Source organism: Centroberyx affinis, unplaced genomic scaffold (assembly GCF_046629955.1).
Source record: "Centroberyx affinis isolate AG114_WGS23_722 - 3 ecotype Tasmania unplaced genomic scaffold, CSIRO-AGI_Caff_v1 ptg003533l_1, whole genome shotgun sequence".
Classification (NCBI taxonomy): domain Eukaryota; kingdom Metazoa; phylum Chordata; class Actinopteri; order Beryciformes; family Berycidae; genus Centroberyx; species Centroberyx affinis.
Window position 1 is genome coordinate 99,841 of NW_027281476.1, and position 11,977 is coordinate 111,817.

The 11,977-nt window shown below is 41.7% G+C and overlaps 2 protein-coding genes across 2 annotated transcripts; one reads left to right on the top strand and one right to left on the bottom strand.

The window, feature by feature from the left end:
- Nucleotides 1–1,989: 1,989 nt before the first annotated feature.
- kdelr3 (KDEL endoplasmic reticulum protein retention receptor 3) lies at nt 1,990–6,310 on the top strand. The gene is made up of 5 exons (XM_071539927.1): nt 1,990–2,379; nt 2,927–3,027; nt 3,282–3,440; nt 3,765–4,017; nt 4,585–6,310. The coding sequence occupies exons 1-5, from the start codon at nt 2,289–2,291 to the stop codon at nt 4,626–4,628; spliced, it is 648 nt and encodes a 215-aa protein (XP_071396028.1). The 5' UTR covers nt 1,990–2,288; the 3' UTR covers nt 4,629–6,310.
- Nucleotides 6,311–6,673: 363 nt separating this feature from the next.
- Nucleotides 6,674–8,567, bottom strand: LOC139661484 (GTPase IMAP family member 7-like). Its single transcript, XM_071539926.1, has 2 exons — nt 8,217–8,567; nt 6,674–7,749 (listed from the first exon to the last, which is right to left on the bottom strand). The coding sequence occupies exons 1-2, from the start codon at nt 8,248–8,250 to the stop codon at nt 6,677–6,679; spliced, it is 1,107 nt and encodes a 368-aa protein (XP_071396027.1). The 5' UTR covers nt 8,251–8,567; the 3' UTR covers nt 6,674–6,676.
- Nucleotides 8,568–11,977: the final 3,410 nt, after the last annotated feature.

Below are 11,977 nucleotides of genomic sequence, written 5' to 3' on the forward strand. Positions count from 1 at the left end.
TGCTCATTTTGCTCTGCAACCATCCTGCATCAAACATGAGAGTAGGATGCAGGGAAGCAGGATCCGGAACTTTGCTATGCTCAGCGAGAATCACACACCGCCTGGCGAAGAGACCAGAATTTGGTTGCAGTCGGTGGATTAAGAGGGAGGGAGGGGGAGGAGGTGGAGAAGGAGGGTATCAGATGGGAAGGGAGACACACAGCAGAGAGAAATGGGGGTGAGCGGTTTCAGGTTTTGACAGCGATTCAGACGGCAGAATCAGGAGGGAAGGGAGGTAGGTGGAGCTGAAATGTCATAAGACGTTGAAGACAGAGGGAGGTGAGTATTTTAAAACACTATGAAAAGCATGAGCACAATGTTACAAGAATTCACTTATTGTGTGAGGATGAAAATCACTCTTTTGAGCAGGTTTTTGACTGCGTGACTGTGGCCTTCAAGTTGGAGTAGTGATTTAGTCATTTTACCATCAACAGAAGACAGACATCTTTAGACTAACGCCTCATCTCAACTTCTCTTCTTTACTAGGCCACAAATAGAAACAGGTTACCAGACAGCTGGAGAAGACTCAGACCAAAACACCATATCAAGGAGAGTTGGATATGTTACCTTCAAAATACAACCTGTTACAGATTGATTATCTGTTTAGAAACATAATTCCTAATGGGATCCACTGCAATTTTCAAACTCAGCAACATAATATGATTACTTTTAGTTATTTTTGGAGCACCTGAATGTATTCCTGCAATTTGACTAGTGTCAGAACTATTATCAGACATTCAGACGTTATTTCAAGATCAGCAAACTATAGTAACTATAATCTCACAATCTAAGTCAGTGATTCGCAACCTTTTTCATATTAAGGTCCCCTAATTTAGTACACATTAGAGCCACGGACCCCCATTTGATGAGGTTTTGTCTCTTGGACCCAAATCTGAGAATATTTTCATTGTTAGATATAATTTTGTCCAGAATACCATGACTATGTGTATTGAAGGTAGAGAGATAACAGTGAAACTACGATCAAAATAGTCATTCTCTAATTGTGTTAATTTCGTGTAAATTAAATAATGGTGAAATTTAACATTATCAGTTTGCTGGGGACCCCCTGGAACCCTCTCAAGGACCCCTGGTGGTCCCCGGACCCCACGTTGAGAACCACTGATCTAAGTAAATCCATGCAAAACATGTTTCTGATCAATACAAAAAATATTAATTCATTTTATTTTCTAAAAGTATCAGTAATGTATTATTGTTACAGTAACTGTAATATATGATGCTACCATTTTGTTTTGTAGATAGATAGATAGATAGATAGATAGATAGATAGATAGACAGATAGATAGATACTCATGAGCACTAACAGGATACCACCTCGTTGAACTTTACACCAGTGGTTCATGCCAATGGTTCCCAAACTCTTATCAAATGGGGTCCGTAGTCTAATAAGGATTTATTTTGCTATCTTAACGGATATAAAGCCTTCACTGACGTTTAGCAGAGTAGCCTACTTTACCTCCTATTAAAAAGAGCAATTTACTTCCTAACTGCTGTCGCCATCTGCTGTTTTGTTTTATTAAGGCTCTATTTCTTGTTACTTGGTGGCGGATGGAGAGGATGGCCCACTAGCAAGAGGGACCAGCCCAGAATCTCTTCTAGCTGCGTCAAGCCGACCAGAGAAAGCCAAACAACACCGAAAAACAGGCGACTTTGCCTTCAAAATAAAAGCGTTAAACATGCCACTTTTGAAAATGGTTGTACCAAAAAACTCAGTGGAATTAATACATTGTTATGTGATGAAAATATCTCTAAAATAGGTGCATATTAGATGGTATTATCGTGCATTCTTGATGAAAGAGCGCATGTTCAGGTAAGGACTTTATTTTGTAAATTCCAACCGGATGTTTTTATTTTTATTCTGGCTAACTTGACACTGGTTCCTCCTCCTCCGACAGAGAAGACGGATGGATCCTGTCCGAGCTGTCAGCCACGTCACCGCCACTGAAACAACTTTTTTCTGGGACCATTGCAGCCACACTACAGGTTATATGCGGAATCGTTGGAAATTACATCGGTTCACATGCCTTTAGATGCCGAACCATCAAGAGGACTGACCGCCTTGTGTAGCTTTTAGCTTCTTTTATTTATTGTTCTTGCGATTCCGCTTTCATTTATCTAAGAAGAGCTGGAGTTTCTTGCATTTTTGGTTATACAACTCTCTCTTATATCGTGTCGACTTGTAAGCCTGAAGGTTTAAGGCGTTTTTCTTTTTGAGGCATAAAGTAAACAAAATGAACATCTTTCGTCTGGCGGGTGACGTGTCACATCTGGTGGCTATCATCATTCTGTTTATGAAGATATGGAGGTCCAAATCCTGTGCTGGTAGGCTGACACTGAGTTTAGCCTGCTGCTGATGTTAATGATTTACTCACTTATTGCATTTGCACCTTTGGCTACTGTAATTTGTTTTGGCCGTTGTCTTCAAGGCCTGTTCTTGACTTCATATGCATGCAGTTACTGTAGCTGCAACATTGTTGCGGCGGCCTTACAGAGAGCATTCACTGATGTATTGAATTGTATTTTCTGTGGATATCAGTCACACGAGTGCATTGGGATGGATGGAGGGGTTTTTGCATAATGCTCAGTAGTTCTGCACGAGCTGAGCTACGTGGCAAAGTGACGTTTAACACTGGTATCTGCTGCCTGTTCCGCTACTCTAATAGTCAACCTACGTCTTTGAAGCAAATTAAATATCCTGTGCAGTTGCCTTCTTTAGTGCTTTTAAATCAGTGCTATTAAGTCATAAATGTATGAGGGTGTGTGGTAAAGCTAACATCTATCAGTCTGTCAGGACCCCACCTGTCCAGGGGAGCTGTGCATGAGCTCATTTGAAAGAGTCTGATTAAACCTATCTTTGTTTTTTCTGCAGGCATCTCTGGGAAGTCTCAGGTGCTGTTTGCACTGGTCTTCACCACCAGGTACCTGGACCTGTTCACTGTCTTCATCTCTGTCTACAACACAGTTATGAAGGTGAGTGTGTAGACCCATCACACACACACACACACACACACACACACACACACACTAGCTAATCCAAACAGACAGTTGTTCACACCTTCACACACGCAGAGTAAATATGCACAGCAGGCAGCAGTTAGACCTAAAGCCACTGACATGCGTCTCTTGCTTGTACACACAACAGAAGAGTATTTCTATTCCGTCACAGCCAGTATTTTTATATTCTCTCTCTCTCTCTCTCTCTCTCTCTCTCTCTCCACTCTCAGGTGGTGTTCCTGGCTCTGGCCTACGCTACCGTCTACCTGATCTACATGCGCTTTAGGAACACCTTCGACTCGGAGAACGACTCGTTCCGTGTGGAGTTCCTGCTGGTGCCCGTCGTCGGGCTGTCCTTCCTGGAGAACTACGCTTTCACCCCGCTGGAGGTAAACATTATACCAGAGTCTCTTTTACTACAGGATGGGACGCCAAAATGGGTCGCCGGCCTACTTCTGGTGGGCCCACATGACAAGAGTACTGTTATCTTCTAATGAGGATGGATCCCGTGGTGAGATTAAATTTAGTACATTTGTGTGCAGGGCTGGAAAAGACTAAAAATATCTGTATTATGTGATCACTTTGGCTTGAAGAATATGCAACTTTTGACATGCACTTTGCTTTTTTGCATCTGTGGTTGCTCTGGTTATATCGTAAAGATGGAGCTTCTGTCAGTAGAGCTTATGCGTCTCGTTCCCATCGATTCCACCCAGATCCTGTGGACCTTCTCCATCTTCCTGGAGGCGGTGGCCATAATGCCCCAGCTCTTCATGATCACCAAGACCGGCGAGGCGGAGTCCATCACCACCCACTACCTGTTCTTCCTGGGTCTGTACCGAGCGCTCTACCTGGCCAACTGGGTGTGGCGTTACCACACCGAGGGCTTCTTCGACCAGATCGCCGTGGTGTCCGGCGTGGTGCAGACCATCTTCTACTGCGACTTCTTCTACCTTTACGTCACGAGGGGTGAGTAGATTAAACGTATTGTATGTATCTATGCTCAGTATTTCGGGTTCAGTTGGTCGCATTGAATTTATGTGTTTTAATATTTTAGATGTATTTCCTGCTGTAACAGGATATTAGGGCGGGACATAACACAGGGAGGGATCATTCAAAACTCTGAACCAATGGGATATCAGTCTGGGAGAGAAAGGCAGTTTTATTTGATGGAGAGGCGGAGGGATTGTTAAAAAATCTGTGATGGTTTTGTTGGTTGGAGTTTTTATTTACGCCTACTGGTGCAGCATGAGGTCACCATTAAAGATGTTTTCCAGGATGTAAAAGTAATGGCAGTTCACTTTATGGGGACTTTAAAGCTGATTACTTATAAAATGTGTTTAATTGGATGGGGTTTTATTATTTTTTAGGATAGTCACCTCAAACTTAATAGGTTTGTGGGTCATTCCAGCAGCCTGAGTAACCTAGCAGTTGACTCAGACTGTGTTTCCTTCAGTTAATTTCTCTTTGAGTTTTGGGTTTTAATACCTAAGTCTTTTCTCATACCTGCCTCTGTTCTCCTCTGCCTGTCTGCAGTGCTTCGGGGAAGTGGAAAGATGGGCCTGCCAATGCCCGTTTAAAAAGAGCCTGTGCCATGCAGCTACCATTCTGTGCCTGCTACAGTTCAGCAATTGAACACATACATTGCCCTTCAACTGTATTTAGCAATGGGACTGATGGTCTGACATCACTGTGTAGACCAAGATGAGTACACCCCTAGAAGATGACATTCTGTATGATTGGTGCTGTGTGTGTGTGTGTGTGTCTGTGTATTTGCGTGTGCGTAGTGGTCAAAACTTTGTGATGTATAGTATGTTTGGGGTTTTTCCCATAAGATGCAAAAGTGACATTGGAATCGTGTCCCTGATGTGCATGTGGAGCTTAAATTCAGGCAACTGAGTAATACTATGGGAATTGTGCGTTTGTTTTTTCTTTACTTTCCCTCATAGAAGCTGAGATAGACTGTCGCTCTAGAGACACCCGAATGCAGTTTCCATACTAAATGTTAGAATGTTCGATCCACAAAACATGTAGCCTAAATGTGGTTGGTTGAAGCATATTGTACAACACTCAGGTAGTCTCGAGTGCATAGCTAGTCTTATTGTTATTGTAACTTTAGTTTCAATATTTTAAAGGATGCAGTGATTCCTATATTAAGGCTGTAGGAGTTCCCAGAGTTACACATCAGGGGTTCCTACACTTTTGCAGTCCAGGACCCAAATTTCACTAACTCAAGCTTTCCCAATGACTGAAAGAGTAATGATGGATATTCTAGTATGTTCTGGTTGTTGTATGTTCATGTGGGAACCCACCAAATATAAGGCCTGTAGCAACTAATAATGTCACATCGGCCGGATAATGTAAAAATGTGTCAAAATGTAACGGAGTGTCCCATCAAATGGGTCAAAATGTAATCTAATGTAATGTAACCTGTTACTGTAATAAATTGATGGATAATGTAATTATTAGTACTTTTATAAGGGGTGTAACATTTTTAACTAATGTCATAGTAATATATATTATTTGTTGGTTAAAATATGTTACACCCCTTATGAGGTAGTGATTGCTGGTTACTGTATTAATGTGATGTTATAATATTATCTGGGAATTTATTACAGTAACAGGATTTATTACATTTTCATCGCATTTAGAGGGACATCTTACTATATTTTGACAAGTTATTACATTATTAGATATTACATCATCAACTTGTACAAGGCCCTTGAGTGACTTTGGGTCATGTTCCTTAGCTTTAGAAAACGCTCACAGAATATATAAATTGTAAATTTGTAACTCTGGGTCTGCCCAGAAGTCTGTGTCTTCCTGTTTGGTTCTGTAATGTTACAGACACTCTATGGCAATCGTATTCTATTATCTGCAAACAAAGTTTTCTCCCTTAATGCCAAGTATGTTACTGTTTTGTACTTCATCTGTCTTTTCTATTTCAATGTATTTCTTCTATGGGAGCAAAAAGGGCTAAACATTTTGTCGTGTCATAAGTGAAGCCAAAGATGGAACAGATAAATGCTGCAGAGATACAGTAAAAGAAATGTTCTGCACTAAATATCATTCACTTCCTCTCCCAGCCTTTCTTTCATGGGCCGTTACCTTAAGCTAACTGTCTTGTGTCAGGGCAAAATGGGAAAGTGGTATATCACTATCTTGATCTTATGTAATAGACTAACACATTTTTTGGCACACATTTACAAATGTGGTACATATGTTGAATTGCACAGCATTTTAATGACATGAACTTTATTATTACATGTGAATTGTGTAAATACAAGGCGTGGTTATGTTCTTTGTTGGTGATCCAGATGTATTGCGACACACCAGGATGTTAACCTTTCTTCAGTGCACACACACACACACACATTCTCCATAATATGGTCAGAGTGTATCAAAGTGCTAGGTACCAAGGTGCTATTCCTAGTACCTCCTAGTGCCATTTGAGTCAGGCAAATGTATGATGTATATTGGAGAAATAACACAGTTAGTGAGTCATCATTGAACCAATCCTACTTTACACGTCCTCACCTATAAAAGTGTAAAGGCCACAGGCCCCAGTAAGTAACTATTTCCTGATTGTCAAAACTTAAGTGAACACAGTCACACTCTCAAGTATGCCTCAGTGTAGTAGAGACTTGCGGTGTTTGTATAAGACCTTGCTTCCTTCCCTCATGGCCCCGCCCACCACTTTAGCAGCTGAAGTGATTGACAGCGGCGTGGCAGCCAGAGCGGCCGCCTTCTCCACCACCTTCACCTTCTTCACGGCCTTCCCTTTCCCTTTGTCTTTCCCCATGATCCCCGCCCCCTCCGCTGCCCCCTTCCCGAGCGCAGTCACCAACTCGCACCAGAAAAGCTTCTCTCCGCTCTTCTTAGCAGCCTCCTCCTCCCGCCTCCTCTCCTCCTCTTCCCTCTTGCTCCTCCTCTCGAACTCCGGGCCCCGCTCCTCGCTCTCCTCTGCCTCCTTCTGAAGGGACGCGACCTCGTCTCCTCTTTCTCCCAGAATCCTCTCCTGTGCCTCTCTGATGGCCCTCTCGGCTTCCTTGAACATTTCATGGCTGTAGCAAGCGCCTCTGTTCTCCGCCACCATCTTGTCTACCTTCTCCAAGAGTTGGGCGACCTGCTGCGAGCGCTCCGTTGTCTTGTCCCGTCCGCTACGGCCGTCACTGTTATCCAAGACGTGGCACCCTCCCTGGCAGCTGCTGACGAACTCCGACAACTCATCGCTCTCCTCCAGGAAGTCCTTGATGCGTCTGTCCCGCAGCTGGTCCCCCGAGGTGAAAAGGACCATGGTGAACCTGGTGGCTCCAGGCCCGAACGTAGCCTTGATCCACTGCAGGGCGTCCCGCTCCTCCTGGGTGAACCTGCCGGGCCGGAGGGTCAGCAAGAAGGCGTGGGGTCCCGGAGAGCACAGGGCGACGCATCGTCCCACCTCTGTCGTCACCTCCTGAGGGGAGAGACGCGTGTTGAAGAACCCCGGGGTGTCAATCACAGAGAGGCTTCGCCCGTCTACTGTCCCGGTCTGCCTCTCGCACTGCGTGGTGACGGAGCCGGGGGAGACGTCGACCCGGAAGGCGTTCCGGCCCAGGATGGTGTTGCCTGAGGAGCTCCTGCCTGTGCCCGTCTTCCCCACCAGGACAATCCTCAGGGGGTCACAGGTGCTGGGCTCCGCTGTAGGAGGTGATGCTTCACAGACTGTGGGGCACCATACAGTTATACATGTACAATAGTTATACACCATACAGTTATACATGTAGGCTATATTATAGTAGTAGTAGTAGTAGTAGTAGTAGTAGTAGGCCTACCTGTAGTAGTAGTAGCAGTAGTTGCAGTAGTATCTAGCATAATTGTAGCCAATATTACTTATAATCTATTTTAATTTGCTGATAAGGAACATAATTTTAGGGTCCACTCATATTTTAAGGAAAATCACATTAGGGTGAAATTATACTGTTTAATTCAGCAATTTCAGGAGGGATTTGATTCCATAACTGTGGACTGCTGAGAAATGCCAATGCACTCCTGCCTCGACTAGCAAGACTTAGGTAGCCTATATGAATCAATGACATCGATTGGTTTCAGCCTTGATACTACAGTAGATGGACACAACGCTGTCCTATGGCCCCGCCAGTGTAATTTTCAGTGTCCCGTTGCCAACATACCTTCAGCTGACGCGGCACATTCCGATGACGCCATCCTCCAAACAGGGAAACTACGTTTTATAGTATAATGGTTATTCGGTAGCCGAAATTATAGGACAAAGATGCCGTATGGTATCGTTTTGTCAGTATCTTCGCTGTGCTGAAATGGTCTTCTGCCCACCTTTGCGAAATCTTTCATTCCCTTTCCACCGGACAGCAGACAGGACGCATCAGTGCCGCTGCAGCTCGTCGTGTCGGATGAAGAGGGGCGCTCCTGTCCAACACGGCGACCCCTACGCATTTAACTCCATGGCATTATAAAAACAAATCTTAATTTACCAATGGTGACCACTAGTTCGTTATTTTAACTGAATTACTTGCAGTTTTGCACTTCCATAAGACAATCTATCTCAAGGTAAGAAGTTAAAATATCCCCCCCCCCAAAAAAAAAAAAAAAAAAGGTTAAAAAGAAACAATAAAACAGCCTGCGTGGTATGGAAGCATATAGTTAACAAATGCTATCCACATTATAAAATGAGAATTCAGTCACACAATAGCATTTTTCCAACTATGTATTTATTTGGATCAAAATTAAAATTCTAAAGTTTCATGTAGCCTACCAGTATGCACACTGAGGCCTAATATTAAAATATTAATACAAATTTAATTTTCAAATAAATCCAGCACTTTATGGTTAACAATATTCAAATGTTAATTCAAATGTAAAAATTCAAAAGCAATAAAACCTTTTTAATTTTTTTTTTTTTCATTTATGTGTGCAACATTTAAGTCAATTAAAATACAACCTATACATTTTACTTTTTGAAATTCCATACCTTTCCACACTGTCTGTAGAGATTGGATATTTACTGCACATTGATTTATAGCTTTGAGTACAGGTTTGGTTGACACTGTGTGTTTTTGCCATCATTGATGTACAAAGTCTCTCTCAGGGGCTATTTGCAGTGTGCTGATAAATGTACAGACTTATATCACATTTGCTCATTATTTTTTTCAGAAACATATATCATGATAGAAATCCAATATGGCTGCAGGCTAATGAAGGACACCTAGCTACTGGCCCTGTAAATAACCAATCACATCACACTTCACTCTCTGTGTCCCTGTGTCTCTCACTCTCTACCTGATGATCTTTCTATCTCACTCTCTGTCTAAAGCAATGAATGTTGCATTCAGTGGGAGTCTTATACTGAAAATGTATTTTGTTCACGTTAGTAATGAAATACAGTAAAAGTCATTAGGGTCTTGTGAATTCAGCACACAGGGATCCACCAAGCAGCTCTTATTTCAATAAAACATCAGCTTTTGTAACTGGTTTGCATGTAATTCCTTTGTTGTGTGTGTGTTTAAATGTTCCAACTTCTAGCACATTGAAAGCAAATGTGTTCATTAACCCCCCATGCTGGTTGTTAATGAACTCCTTATATAAAAGCCATCTAGAAGCTCTGAAGCCTCAGGACAAGAAACAAATTCTGTGACTAGATGAGCTTACTGAAATACTTTGAAAGGAGAGAGAAGGGAGGAGCAGAGAGACAGGGGAGAAAGAGAGGCGTGAAGCCGTAATGAAGAGAGGGAAAGAGAGGGAGATGGAGGAGGAAGAAAGGAGACAAGTCCAGATGAAAAAGAAATTAGACAAGTACATCACGAGTCCACAAATTGGGAGAATTTCCCAGCTGGATGTTGAGGTGATTAGGACACATGTGAGAGAACATGTAGAGAGCTTTTGAACCATATTTTCCTCTTAATTAACCAAACAGCGTTTTTTTCTATTAAGATGAAGATGGTCAAGATGGCCCATAACATGCTGTGAACACGGTCCAGCTCAACATCCCTCTGGCGTTTGCAGACCACCCGCACTCTCTCTTTAAAGAGATTTTTCCAGACTCCAAATTTGAGGAGATGTATGCTTCAACTAGGTCAAAACCCAATGGAGTCATTAATGAAGTTGTTGCCCCATATTTAATGGAGGAGCTGGTGAAGAATCCGCATAGTCAGACATTCACTCCGGCTGGGTCAAACGATAGCGCACATGCTCAAAACAGATTCACCTGCTAAATATTTTTTTTATACTAATTTCAAATATATACTATATGTCTCACAGTGCAATCATTTTAAATAAGCCTCTCACATATAGGCTACATAAGATATTGGAGCAAAAGTAAAACACTCTGGTTGACTCCAAGACCCAAAAAGAAGCCGCCAAATGGGATTTAAGCAAATAAACAAGCAAATAGTAAACATGTTGTCCCCCACCAGTGATGTAGTTCCACCCTTGGGTCAGTCAGTGATTGCTGAAATATGAGTGAAATTGTATAAGCATTTTCATATGGGACAATGAAAGGACAGATTGACCATATATTTCTGTTGCCTACTCTCCTCAGAATTAGGCTTACAAGTTATATCTTGAAATGTAGTAACTGTAATTGTCCTGTTTTTACTCAATACAGTACAAAATATAAGAACTACAATACGCAATAAATACAATCTGTAGGCTACATTACACAATGTACACTACAATACAATTTATAATACAATATACAATAACATACAACACCAGGAGCGTGAGTGTTATGAATAATATAAATGCTAAATGATAAGTGATATATGGTATTGCACAGTAGGTAAGTGGTAATATGATATAAGTAGTCAACACTGACGGCACAGTGGTAGTGCAGTGATGATGCAATAACAGTACAACAGTCCAACAACTGTACAATAACTACAGTGTCTTGTGGTTAGAAGTTTGCCCAAAAATTCTCCATTGACTCTCACTTCAACACATCAACCCAGTCTGATGTCTCCAAGTGTGTAGCGTGTGTAGACTATTATGTTACCTATGATAACTTTAACTGTATTGCTTTACCACTGAGTCCCCATTCATTGTCCCCCACATTGTATAACTTTAACTGTATGACCTGCTTTACCACTGAGTCCCCATTCATTGTCAATGCCGCCCCCCTAGTGGCAAAAAGTCAACATTACAGTGTGACTAACTAACGAACGAACGAACGAACGGACGGAGACTGATCCATAGTCAATTAAGACAATTAAGAGAGGGAACACTGCCCCTGAATGCTCCCCTGATGTGACTTATTGTAGATGTGGAATCCAAATAAATCTAAAAAAAACAACATCTACAAGATCAAATTTGGACTCACTTGGCTGAAGGATAGCAAGTGCCACAAAAATGTTAAAAGTTTACACTTTTCCTAATTTCTGTTATATTTCTCTTACATTGGGATGATGCGATTTGAAACAGCAAAACAGCAAACTCATGTGCGATTCAGTTTTGAAAGTGTTTGAATGTAATACGGTGCCACACAGTATGCAAGTGTTATGTGCTGACTGCAGTGGAAGATACAGTATGTGCTTTACATTCTGTTCCTTAAGGTTTCTTTGGCAATTCTTTTGGTAATCAGAGGGATGTATTTTTTTATTTTTTATTTTTTCACATTTTATTCTGTATTTTATTATAGTATATATGTGGGCAAACCTGCTGTAGGATATTGGAGTGATGTCACTAAGCATGAAGATCTCAGCCATTGGATTCCGTCATAAAGCAAAATGTTCCAGAACTCAAGAGACACTGAAATGTTTGTCATTCTACATCCAACTTTCTGCGTGAATGATAGTGACTCTACCTTCTAACTTCAAATACTTTGATCCCTAAACTACATTACATGTCCAATTTGGCTCTTTATCATCCAGGTATGTACATTTTAATGGATAACTATAAAAATGTTTTCTATTTTTTAGATTTG